The 13,590-nt window shown below is 43.6% G+C and overlaps 1 protein-coding gene across 5 annotated transcripts in view; it reads right to left on the bottom strand.

Annotated features, from left to right (window-relative positions):
- Positions 1-13,590, bottom strand: part of LOC144667610 (sodium-coupled monocarboxylate transporter 1-like) — a 166,010-nt gene that overhangs the window by 85,836 nt on the left and 66,584 nt on the right. For 4 of the 5 annotated variants that reach the window (XR_013573334.1, XM_078529065.1, XM_078529069.1 and 1 more), the window contains exon 9: positions 6,864-6,993. The exons of the other annotated variant lie outside the window; for it this stretch is intronic. Coding sequence is in view for 3 of the 4 variants with exons in the window: in XM_078529065.1 (XP_078385191.1) it covers positions 6,864-6,993 (130 nt within the window). In the remaining variant the exon portion in view is untranslated. The remainder of the gene's footprint in view (positions 1-6,863; positions 6,994-13,590) is intronic. 5 annotated transcript variants of the gene reach the window in all.

Genomic DNA, 13,590 nt, shown 5'->3' on the forward strand with positions numbered 1-13,590 from the left:
CAGTGGTGATCAGGGAGTAGGAACTCAATCTTTCCTGATCAATCTGCATGAAGGAGCGATCTCAAGGGGCCAAATGGTGTTCTCATGCTGGTCCTCCCTGTGGACCAATAAATCTGGTTCTGCCTTAAGCTCTCTCTCTCCCAAGAGCTCCCTACCAGGTCTGCCCCACTTTAGCAGGAGCTGTGAGGGTGCATTAGGAATTAGAGATGGTTTTATGTAAGTTATATTTGTATTTGTGGGTGTTAGGAACAAGAAATAGTTTTAAGTTTAATTCATATTCTTTTTTATTTGTGTGTTAAGAAAGGTGTAACCTGGGTTTGGTTTCAATTCAGAGTTTTTGCGAGATGGCACTGGCAAGTCTGGGGGCCTGTTTGCAAATATGCATTTTTAATGACTCTTAAAGTGAAGATATGGATTACCAAGGGGTTAGTAGTTTAGTGAAGTTAAAGCAAAAAAAAAATAGAAAAAACTGTGCTGTTGCCTAGCAACAGGTTTTCAGAGAGAGACCCACAGAGATACAGGGAAAGACAAGAAAAGCAGTTTTTAGTTTTAGTTGGTATGTATATATCACGGAGTGAAGACCTTTGGAAATGATGCCAGACTGTTAAGGAAATCATGGCCAGAATCTTTGGGTTGGCGAGCAGGGGCGGGACCCGCTTGCCAACGCATAAAATGACGCATGGTGACATCGGGCGTGCGTCCCGACATCACCGCATGTCATTCAGATCTTGAGTTTGGCGGGCACGCACTGGAGTCGGCTGTGCACCCGTCAAACTGTCAAAGGCCTATGAAGGCCATTTAAACAGCAATTAAAATGATTAACTGAGCTGTCCATCCAACCTTAAGGTTAGTGGGCAGGCGAAGAGTCCAGGCGGCCTTCGCATTTCTCATGAAACCTCATCCAAGGGTGGGATGAGGTTTCATGAAAGTTTTTAAACTTTAATAAAAATCTTCAAAAAAATTCATAGACATGTCCCAGCTCATGTGACACTGTCACATAAGAACATAAGAACTAGGAGCAGGAGTTGGCAATTCAGTCCCTCGAGCCTGCCCCGCCATTCAATACCATCATGGCTGATCTCATTTCGGACTCAACTCCAATTTCCCGCCCTTTCCCCATAACCTTTCAACCTGTTACTAATTAAAAATCTGTCTATCTCCTCCTTAAATTTATTCAGCGCCCCGGCATCCACTGTACTCTGAGGTAGTGAATTCCACAGATTTACGAGCCTTTGAGAAAAGTAATTCCTCCTCATCTCTGATTTAAATCTACCACCCCTTAGCCTAAAACTACGGCCCCTCGTTCTAGAATGCCCCACAAGGGGAAACATCACATGAGAAGACATGTCTTAAAAATTTTTTTTTTCCTTTACTTAAATTTTTAAATATCAAACTGACCTCCCTGAGGCAGCTCTGTGCCTCAGGGAGATTTCACGCATGTGCGAAAGAGCGTGGTCCCCAACTCAGCCTCCGCCCCCACCCCCTGCCTGCACAGGGAGTGCTCAATGCTGCCGGGTGCGCGTCACGCTGGGTGGGCCTTAATTGGCCCGCCCACGTAAAAAGGCAGCGCACAACCAATCACGGGCGGCAATCAGCTACACGCCCGCCCACTCCCACCCAACCTCCCCCCCCACCGCGAGGGAGAAAATTCTCCCCCATATGCTCCAAAGTTAAAGCAATAGTGAATTTATAGTGAGTTTTCTAGATATCTCAAGGGAGATACCAATTGTGGAAGGGTTTTTAGTGAATGTTCAGAAGTCTACTGGTAAAGAAACCTCTCTGCAACTGAACCAGTTCTACCCTTTGTGTGCAAACAGTGGTACTTCTTCACTGGGGTGTTGGGTCTGTAAGAGTATTGCTGGGATAAAAGGTTAAAACGATAAAAAGTTTGAATCGCTTGTTCCCTGGTGTCTGCGTTGAAATCTTTCCAAACATTTTGTTGTCTGATGTAATATGGTTAATGTTTCTTGTTTGATAAATGTTTTTTTTTTTATTAAATAGTCAGCAGCAGAGTCCTGTGAATCTGTTTCAGTGAGTACCCTCCACAGTTTAAAAAAAAGCTATGATCTATCAAGCCAGGTTCCATTCTGGGCTCAGAATTGTCCAGTAATAACATTAGCTGGGATCATAACAGGTGACGTGAGTACATACCAGCTGAGGCTAGATTGGATATTGCTTCCAAGTTGCCATGCACACAGAGTTTGTGAGGGCATGGGAAAATTGTCAATTCTACTTACAGGTGCCCTAAGTCGCAGGAGAACAGAGTGCAGGTTCTAATGCGTGTATTTAGCGCCAAGGCTTTGTATATTAGCACAGTCTTGCACATGAAAAGAATCAAGCCACCAGCAAGACAGATGTTACTTAGTGCAAATTAATTCAGCTTTCTTAACTCAAAGTATATTAGAGCATAGTATAATGTCCGCAATGAAAAAGGAGTTGGGGCCATCCAGCCAGCAGAGAATAGAAAACCTAAAAATAAAGGAAATGTCTTGGCAGCTTATTCTGCCTGGAATCTATTAGTTATCAGGTTGTCATTGGCCTGTCTGCCACGTCATACCCCTGCTAATGACCTTAGCATGTGGATTGGTGACATCCTGCTCTCATCAGTTCAATCCCTTCACCATCTTCATTGTTGGAGGAGATCTCAGTCCTCCATGTTTCCCTCAGCCAAGTCATCCCCTCTTTATAGCGTCAGGTAATGCAGGGTGCAGCAGAAAACAATGATCTGGGGACACACTGTGGTATTGGAGAGACCCTCTTCAGTGGTCCAAACATCTGAACCTCAATCTTTAGGAGGCCTATCATCTTCTCAATAGTGGACCTGGCGGAGGATTGTGTGGTATTGTAGCTCTCCTCAGGAGCACTCTGCTGTCGGCAAACTAGCGCCAACAGCCAGATCTTCTGGGGGTATCCGTTGTCCCAAGGAGCCAGCCCTTCATTTGCTGAAGTCTTTCAAAAACCTGTGGCACCTGGGAGTGGTTCAGAATGTAGACATCATGAGAGATCCCTGGGAACCAAGCACAAACATGTAGGATTTGCCTTCTAGATCACACATCAGCTGCACGTTCAAAGAGAGGAAACCTTTCCTATTGATGAATGGGACTGGCTGCTGCCAGGAAGCTCTCAAGGCCACATATGTGCAGTCAACAGACCCTTGCACTTTCGGGAAACCTGAGATTGCTGCAAAATGCAACACTTTTGCAGCCTGGCGTTTGGGACCCCGTCAGAGAAATTGGTGTGCTCTTCTGAAGAGGGCATCTGTCACTTCCTGGATGCACTTGTGTGTTGTTAACTGGAAGATGTTACATAGGTCCCCAGGGGAGCCCTGGAAGGAGCCACGGGCAAAGACATTTAAGGCGGTGGTGACCTTTAGTGCCACCAGCATTTGATTGCCTCCAAGTCCTTGCAATTGCAGGTCGTCATGGGGAAGCTGACAGATGTGTGAAACCACATTCCGGGACATTCTGAGGCGCATCCAGCATTGTCTTTCGTTCAACTGTAGATAGGTGCACCGCCTGTGATATATCGTGGTTGGGCCAATAATCGCTGTTGCAGTGGACCCTGGTCACCAGCATCCTGACCTTCAAGGTTCCACTACCTCTTGCTGCTCAGGCCGTCTCTCCTCCTGGCCCTGTGCCAGTGTGTGATGGGCCCTCCTCCTCCTCCTCATCTGCATGAGAGCCAGTAGAAAGGGGGTTGCCTGGAGCCTGCATCATCTAGGCCTCAGTAGATGAGTGAATTGAAAGTAATCAATTTAGTGAGCAAATTCTTTACAGGTTTCCCTCCATTCAGAGCCACCAAGGCAGTGCTAGGTCCTGTGCCTGGCTTCCATCCAGACATGGCATCCCCACCGCACCCCATCCAGGTGAAGGACATACTGAAGGGCCAGAGATGTGTGTACCTCCTGTTCATACATGACTGCACTTGGAGACATTGTTCCTTGACCAGGATGTGACAAACCGCCTTCTGACACTATTCAGCTTCCCTCCATTACCCTCAAGACACTATAGAGAGGCCATTGTCCTGGCAGCATAGAAAGATTAACCACATGAGCACTGGTCAGCAATGACCATTCACCTGGGAAGATGAAGGTTTGGAGTCGGGGCCTTGTTACCGTTGACCAGCTGTGCCCCTTGGAGGCTCCAACTCCCTCCCCTCATTGCTGCCTCTGACAGCAGCAAATGGCAAATCACACAGAATGAATGGCAACTCCAGAGCTTAATGGAATCTCGATCTTATGAGACCCATGAGTCGGGAACAAACCTGCTGCCGTATAGGCTTCACCATAGGGAGGAGAACACAACTGAGCATGGTTCTCATCCAGTTGCCTCATGGTTATTAGGGTGTCCCTTTAGTCAGCTAATTTTGCTGACCTTGATCTCCACCCACCTAAAAAGCTGCTCCTCCCGCTTTGCGGTGACGCAGTTATACATCGATTGCGTTGCATAGGTAGCAAAATAGTGTGCGTTACATTTGAGACTTGCTCCACAGCCTCCTGCCCTCCCCCGTCACCCACCATTTCCCACCATCACCCTTGACCCACCCAATATAACTGTTCCTCTCCCCTCTTGTCACCTTTGAACCTCCCCCTGTTACCCTTGCACCTATTACCATCCACATCTACAGGTCTTCCCTCCCCCTGAGCCTATCCTTTACAATCTCCATGCCCACTCTGACCCCTCCTATTATCAGAGCCATCTGTTTCGTCCATTTCCGTGAACCCCCCCCCCACCCCACCCCCCATGAATCCTTCAGCCACCAAACTATCACCCTGGACCTGCTGCCCTGCCGCATCCCACTTCCCCTTCTCACTGTGACCATTCCCTCTGTTGCCCAGTAACTTCAGTTCAACCCCAGGACTCCACCATTGACAGCACTGACTCCAACCTCTAGAACCATCTCTCTCCCACCGTCCCTGCCCGGAAACTCCCCTCCTCTACACAGCCTCAGGAACCCCAAGCGCAACAAGAAAAGCCCTTCCCTCCAACCCACTTCACTGTACTCTTGCATTCCCTTGCTGCATCCCTCCCGCCTTTGATAGTCTAGCTTCCTTCCCTGGACAGCCTCCCTTCCCACTGTTGAAGGATCATGAGGACTCAAAACGTCGACTCTTTTCTTCTCCTCCGATGCTGCCAGACCTGCTGAGTTTTTCCAAGTAATTCTGTTTTTGTTTTCCCTTCCCACCCATCCTGAACAATCTGTGTTCCTTCCCCAGAAACCCTCCCCCACTTCCGCACTTATCCAGCCTTCACTCCACTCTTCCACCCTACCCCACCCTTCACCTGGCTCCCATGTCCAGCCTTCACGCATCTTGGCCTACCAGCACCTGACCTGAGTCAAGAGGCTGAGGCTTTAAAGTGGTCCCAAAGAGGGCCAAAGCAGCATCTACTCACTTCAAAGCCAGGAAAATGTCAAGCTTGCCAGGTGCACACCACTTATATACATCTGAATATTCTAATTTCTCGCTGGCAGGGAGCTTAATTTGGAGGTGGAACTTAATTCCAGCGAGATGGCTTTTTAATGAATGCAAAGGGACTTCCCAACACTGTTTGTCCCACCTTTAAAGTCCCAAGAGCTTAATTGTTAAAGTTTATTCCGCCATCAGGAAACTGATTTTTGGCCTCTCACCAAATTAAGTTTCCCCACCTGCCCAGCTTCCCGCTGCTGGCCGGACAGGAAGATTCTGCCCCCAATCAGTGGAGCATTAGTCCAGGCCCTTGGATTACCAATCCATTAATAATACCACCAAGCCACTGTTTTATGGCAACCTTATTCTGCTTCACACCTATCGTATCGATGTTCATTTGCCATTTTCCTGCCCATTTAGCAAGTTTATTAATGTCTTCCTGCATTTTGTCACCATCCTCCTCTGTGTTAACTGCACCTCCAAATTTAGGGTTATCAGCAAATTTCAAAATTGAACTTCCAACACCTGTTCCAAGTAATTTATGTAAATAGCGAACAGTCCCAGCACCAATTCTTGTGGAACACCACTTCCCATAAGTTCCCATTATGAGTAACATTTAATCCATAGTACATGTTTGCTATCTTGTAGCCATCTTGCTATCCATTCTGCTGCTTGTCCCCTGGCTCCACAATGTTCTGTCCAGAGTAAAAAGTCTGCTTTGTAGTACCTTGCCAAAAGCTTTTTGAAATTCAAAATATATTACATCAACTATATTATTCATATCCATCCTTTTCATTACTTCTTCAAAGAATTCAATAAGGTTGAGGTCAAGCATGTTCTTCCAGTTTGGAATCTGTGCAGACCACTCAGTTTTATATTTTTGCTTTCTGGGTGTTTTTCTATTACATCTTTATTAAGGATTCTGTTATCTTTCCTATAACCAGCATTAAGCTAATTGGTTTAGATTTCCCTCGGCTTGTTCTTTCTACTTTTTATATATAGGAATCACATCAGTTGTTTGCTAGTTCTCTGGCTCTATTCCCTTTGTTAATAAGTTTTTATGTAAGTGTAATAATGCCTCTGCTATCCCTTCCCTAACTTCTTTTAATCCATTCAGATCAAGGTTTTATGCTCTCTGTGTTTGATTAGTTTATCAATTATCTCTACTCATTGTCTATCTTAAATATCTTTATATCGTTTTTGTCTCTTCTTCTAATGTCATGTCCAAGTTTTTATAGGGACATTGTCCTTATGAATTTGCACAGTTAACACTTGAGCTTAACTTGTGAATCATGGAGGAAGATAAATGAGAACACTTATTTGATAACTATTAGATTTTATTAATTGGGTTGTGTAATTAGAGGTCAACATCTGATACTTATAAAAAAAGGAACTAATGCTACAGTAAATGCTGCTGCAAATTAAGTTCCTTTAAGCTGAATTAAATATTACTTACCTGATTGGGGTTACTAATTTTGTTTGCCTTTATTGGATCACAGGTCTCATAAACAGCATACATAACCAAACCACACAGGCAGGCTGTTGTGAACACAATGATCATACCAAGCAAGTTCAGAAACACAGCTCTGCGAAATCAGAAACAGTTGTTGGTAATAGTGAAGCAGGTTTACTCATTTTGCATGATACTTACAAAGTGACCTCTTCTTTTATACCCTTATGAGATGCTTCAGTATTAAAATCTGAACAAAATATGCCCAATACAATATAATCTTGAAGTGTGTTAAATTCATGTAGACACCTGAAATTGAAAATATTTCTAATATGGAAATATGGAAAAACTCATTCTGGTAATTCAGGAGAAAAGAAAGCCAAGTTAAATTAGCCAAGAAAACCAAAGCTGAACATTATTTAAGAAATAATTTATTCATTTAAAATTATAATTTAATCCTATGAATTGTGGCCCTGAAATTGTTCAGACATTACAGAGTCTCCAAGCTGGACCTGTAGGAGAGTCCCCACCTGTCCTTACAAGGTCATCAATGCAAATAGGGGAGAGAACTCTCTCACATGGGAACAACATAGCTATGTCTAGACTCAACAGGTGTACCTGGAAGTAGAACCCACTTAGGAGTCTAAGCTAGAGTTGGGGCAGGGTCCTGGAACCTCCCATTTCCCATATGCCCCAAGATTGGCAGGGAGGCATTTATTTTCTGGGGTAGCCAAATTGCTTTCCCACTGCCCTTCCCCCCACCCGAGCCCCTCCCACCATACCTAGCCAGTTTACTGTATACTTCAGATATGCCCAAGAGCCCACTCATGGACACTTCTCTCCAACCCTGTGAGCAATGACGGGTAAACTGTGGAGATCTACAGAGACCACAATCCTAGTGTGACTGCTGGGATCTCAACACTGTAGATTCAAGGCAGTTGCTTAGTTGAAGCAAAAATCAATTGATTCAACATTGTGCTTGGTTCCACGGGAGAGTGAAAATATCCTCTGAAGATATGGACCATAGCAGCGTGCGTGAATTATCAAAATCAGGTTTCACATCTTTTTCAGGAAAAAAAAGTATAAAGACAATGTGGAAAATACACACATCAATTGTTTGCCTTCTGTAGGTAATGTTTTACATTAAAAAGTTCAACTTTTTGACATTATCGAATAGTTTGCTTCTACTTCTTTCAATTTAGTCTACTGTATTTGCTGCTCATTATGCAATGTGGTCTCCCCTTTACTTAGGAGACAAAATGCAGACTGGGTGACTGTTTTGCGGAACATCTTTGTTCAGTCTGCAAGTATGACCCCGACCTCTCGGAATGATTATTAAGATGTTGGCACGTTCAAACAACAACTGGTTTATTTTATAAAACCGAACTATGTACAGCTATCCATAACTAGACGTTACACTGCTGAAGCCATGAACATTTTCCCTCTCCTCTCCTAGTCATGCATTTTCTTACCTCATCATTATGGGAGATGCTATTTTCACAGTCCCACATATTAACCCTTGCAGACCCGAATACTACAGATTTGTCTTTATCTTTACCCTTATCCTCCAAACTCTCTTGTCATGTGTCATTTAAAAAATGCTATGTCTTCACTTTGTTATGAATATCTAATTCATGGTTCGTGTGTTTTAGAATATAACTTTTAGTTTTAGGAATTAAAATGTAGAAAATGGGATAAATGCAATTGAAGCAAACTTAGAGTCTATTACACTTAAAAGGTTGAGGCCATGCTGACTCAAAAGGTGAACAGCTAGAAAGGTAAGAACATAAACAGAAGGTGGGGTTACTTAGCTAAAGAGCCGGAGACATGGTGTCTGCAATGCTTGCAAGAACAAGGGCAGTCCAGAGTGATGTTTTTGTTTTGGGAGGTAGAGCTAAATTACTTTAAAAACATTCAGTAAACCCTGAAATGTTGTAAGCCCATTTACTTTATCAGGTCAAAGAAGTAATTGTAAATGAGGGATAATTAATCTAAAGGTTAGTTTGAGGACAGCCTAGAGCAGGCTACATCATCATATGGGTGGAGCTTAGGGAAGTTATCTGGTTTCAATTTATCTGGGTGCTTGCTGAGACATTTAGTTGCAGTTTGGATCTCGTGCAGTTTGCAGCCCACTAAGAGATAGCTGAAGTAAATGGTAGTTAGCTGGGCCTGCGCTGTAGGCAGAATAAAAACTAACTTTAGTATTGATGGTGTGGAATGCAAGTGAGGATTAATCTCAGTTTGAATCTTTGTGATGGAACTGAAACTGGAAGATTGTCTAGTTTGAAACTAGTGGGAGAATCTACAGTGGTCCCTACAGAGTCTTGTGAATAAAGAAATCAGCAAACAAATTGGTTTGGAAGTATTGAAAAGTAACCAGAACAAGGGACTGAGGCATCCAGAGTCAAGAGAGGATAAATGAAAATTTTACCTCTGAGAATAGCTGGAGCTAAGAAGAATTCTCCAGAGGACTGTGGCTTACTTATGGGTGGTCCTTACAGAAGAGAATAACTTTAAGATTTAAGACCTGAAGAAGTCATATGGACTTGAAACGTTAACTTTGTTTCCCTCTCCACAGATGCTTTGCCAGACCTGCTGAGTTTTTCCAGCATTTTCTGTTTTTATTTCAGTTTTCCAACATCCGCAGTATTTTGCTTTTATTATAAGTTTGATGTGTCTTATGAGAGAATGGAAGGAAGTAAGAAGTAAATCTGAGTGCTTAACATACATAGTTATAAGCTATCATGTTAACTTACTCATATTTACTTTGTTTAATTTGTTCCATATACAATAAAGTTTGTGTTTCATTAAAAAGAAAGTGAAATCTTGTGTATTAGTACTATTGGTTAAAATGAGGTATTTAGATTTCTCTTTAAATGTTAATGGTCCTTAACCAGATCTAACAACTTTAGGCAGTTCACTATGAAAATTTGAGTCACACCTGAAGCACCTATTAACTGTTCCTTGCGCATTCCTGGGATTCATTCACCCATTATTGTTGTTCCAACTTAGTCTTCTAGTGCAAAGCCAGATCTGCTAAAGGTGTGTTCATCTTCATTCTGCCTGTTTCTAATCTTTCTATTCTATTGATACCTGTGTCCTGTATCTGGATTATTTTCAAATATCATTGAGTCCTCTTTTCTTTGAGTTAGAATGGAATGGCTCAAATAACAGTTTCCCCAGGAATTTTTTCAAGGCTGCAGTCATTTGATCCAGAGTTTTCTTCTCTGAGAACCAAACAGCAGTTAGAACCAGGAGTCTGTCCATATGAGACACTTAACATAATCCAGTAATTTAAAGCTAGTACTGATCTAGGAATCCCTGAATTGAAATTCAACTTTTTTATGCGATCTTCTTCTATACATTCTTCTATAGAATGGCCACCTGTTTTCCGAAATCTATCAAATTCTGACCATTCTTCATGGTCATTTAATAGATCTAACTCTATTCCTAAGGTTTAAAATATTACAGCAATTTGTGATAAGATTAATAAATATATGAAAGAAAATAAATAATCGAATATAATAATTAAGTAATTAATTAAAGCACATAAATATGGAGGACATGCAGCATCTGGGAGCTCCTGGATACCAGTGTTACCCAGGGCAAGCATGTCTGCAATAAGTGTCTGTGGCTTGAAGTGCTTTGGCTCAGAATCATTGAGCTGGAGGCTGAGCTGTGGACACTGTGACACATCAGGGAGAGTGAGAATTACCTGGATGCTTTGTACCAGGAGGCAGTCACACACCTTAGAATAGGGTCTTCTGATTAGGAAGGTGGTCAGGGACAGGAGGGTGCGACTGCAGCTGAGACAGGTAAGGAGACCCAGTGGGCAGGAGCACAGGAGTGTCAGCCTATGCAATTGTCCAACAAGTCTGAGGTTCTTTAGCTTGTTTGGATGAGAGTGGGGGCTGAAGGGGTGATGAGCTGATTGACCATGGCACTGTGGTATAGGAAGCCATTCAAATGGGCGGAGCACAGAGGAAGGTAGTGATAGTAGGGGACAGTACAGTAAGGAGGATTGACACTGTTCTCTGTAGCAAGGAGCGAGGGCCAGACAGCTATGTTGTCTGCCCGGTGCCAGGGTTCAGGATATTTGCTCAGGACTGGAGAGGAACTTGCAGTGGGAGGGGGAGGATCCAGTGGTCGTGGTCCATGTAAGTACCAACGACAAAGGCAGGACAAGGAAGGAGGTTCTGCATAGTCAGTACGAGGAGCTGGACAGCAAATTAGGAAACAGAACCTCAAAGGTAATAATTTCTGGATTATTACCAGAGCCACATGCAAATTTGCATAGGAGAAATAAGATTAGAGAAATGAATGCATGACTCAAACACTGGTGTGGCAGAGATGGGTTCTGGTTCATGGGCCACTGGCACCACTGTTGGGGAAAGTGGGATCTGTACCATTGGGATGGTCTACACAGGAACCATGCTGGAGCCTGTGTCCTCATGAGCCGCAAAACTAGGGAGGTGGAGGGGTTTTAAACTGAATAATGGGGGCAAGGGATCAAATTTGGGAAGCTGTGGTAAACCAAAGAGTAGAGACAAGGCAAGAGGGAAAGATACTAATATGGGAAATGATAAATGGACCGTGACAGGAAGGGACAAAGAGTACAAATCTAAGAGTAAATCAGCAGATAAAGCTAGGTGTGACAAAAATAATAAAAGGACAAAACTAAAGGCTCTGTAATTAAACGCACATAGCATTTGAAACAAAACAGATGAACTGAGAGAACAAATAGAAATAAATAAGTACGATCTGATAGCCATTGCAGAGACATGGCTACAGGATGACACAGATTGGGGCCTGAATATTGAAGGGTACGTGACATTTAGGAAGGACAGGAAGTTAGGAAAAGGTGGAGAGGTGGCTCTGTTAATTAATGATGGTATTAGCACTTTAGAGAGGGATGACCTAAGTTCAGGAAACCAGGATGTAGGATTGGTTTGAGATAAGAAACGAAAAAGGCAAGAAGTCACTTGTGGGAGTGGTGTACAGGCCCCTGACAATAACCATATGGTAGGACGGGGTATCAAAGAAGAAATAATGGGAATTTGTCAGAAAGGTATGGCAATAATCATGGGGGATTTTTCATCTGCATAAAAACAGGAGAAATCAGACGGGCAAAGATAGCATAGATGAGTTCATACAATGTTTTCGGGATAGTTTCTTAGAACAGCATGTTCTGGAGCCAACCAGAGAGCAGGCTATATACCTAGTATTGGGCAACGAGATAGGATTAATTGATAATCTCATTGTGAAGGCACCCCTAGGTAGCACCGTTCATAATATGATTGAATTTTACATTCAGTTTGAGGGAGAGACAAGTGACTAGTATTCTAAACTTTAATAAGGACAATTATGAGGGCATGAAACCAGGACTAGCTAAAGTGAACTGGCAATTTAGATTAAGCAATAGGTCAATAGAGATGCAGTGGCAGGCATTTAAGGGGATATTTCAGAATTCACAGAATAGATACATTCCAACAAGAAAGAAAAATTTCAAGGGAGGATCCAACATCCATGGTTAACTAAAAAAGTTAAAGATAGTGTCAAAAAGCATAATTACACAAAGGTGGGTGGCAGGTTGGAAGATTCGACAATAGGAAAAACAGCAAAGAATGACTAAAAGATTAAGAAGGGAAAATTCAAGTACGAGAGAAAGCTAGCTAGAAACATGAGCCAGGATTTCCCGGTCGATGAGCGGGGGGGGACGGGGCCCACTCGCCGACGCGTAAAATGATGCGGGATGATGGCGGGTGGAACTCTCAATGTCACCCCACCCCATTTAAATTTGCAGGTAGTTGGGGGCTCAGCAGAATCAGCTGTGCACCCGCCAACCTGTCAATGGGCAATTGAGGCCATTGACAGAGTCACTAAAGTAATTAATGGGCCTGCCCGTCCAACCTTAAGGCCAGGAGCCCTGGCGGGCATTAGAAAAACCATGAAACCTCATCCATGGGCGGGATAAGGTTTCATGTGAGTTTTAAAAAATGTAATTAAAGTGTATTTAAAAGTGATGGACATGTCCCAACTCATGTGACAGTGTCACATGAGGGGACGTCAGAGAAATTTTTCTTCCTCTATTTTTCAGATGTTTTACTGTAGAGTCGATCTCCCTGAGGCAGCACTTAGCCTCAGGGAGGTGAGTGCGCTCTTTCGTGCACATGCGCGAAAGAGCGCACTCTTGACTCAGAGAATTCCTCCCCCCCCGCCCGCACAGGGAGTGCTCAGCTCGCAAAATGGCGGCGTGCCCCCCAATCGGGGGCACCGATTGGAAGCGCATCTCTGTGCGCCCGCTCTTCAACTTCCCCCCCACGATGAGGGGAAAATTCTGCCCAAACTCTCCAAACCTTTATTCAAAAAGAGAGAGAAACAGAAAGCAAGAAACTATAGGCTTAACATCTGTCATAGGGAAAATGTTAGATGCTATTATTAAAGACGTTATAACAGGGCACTTAGAAAAAAATCAAGGCAATCAGACAAGGTCAACATGGATTTATGAATGGAAAATCATGGGCAGAATTTTTACCTCGGCGGGCAGGCGCGTGCCCGACCCGCTCGAGCATGAAATGACGTGCATTGACGTCAGGCGAGCGTTCCAACGTAAATGTGCAGTCGCGTGATAGTTTGGTCGGCGGGCGCAAGCGGGAATTGGCAGCGCGCCCGCCAACAATTAAAAAGCCTGTTAAAGCCATTAAAGTAACAGTTAAAGTTAAATTTTTCGCTG

The sequence above is a fragment of the Cetorhinus maximus genome, chromosome 24 (genome assembly GCF_964194155.1).
Source record: "Cetorhinus maximus chromosome 24, sCetMax3.hap1.1, whole genome shotgun sequence".
Classification (NCBI taxonomy): Eukaryota; Metazoa; Chordata; class Chondrichthyes; order Lamniformes; family Cetorhinidae; genus Cetorhinus; species Cetorhinus maximus.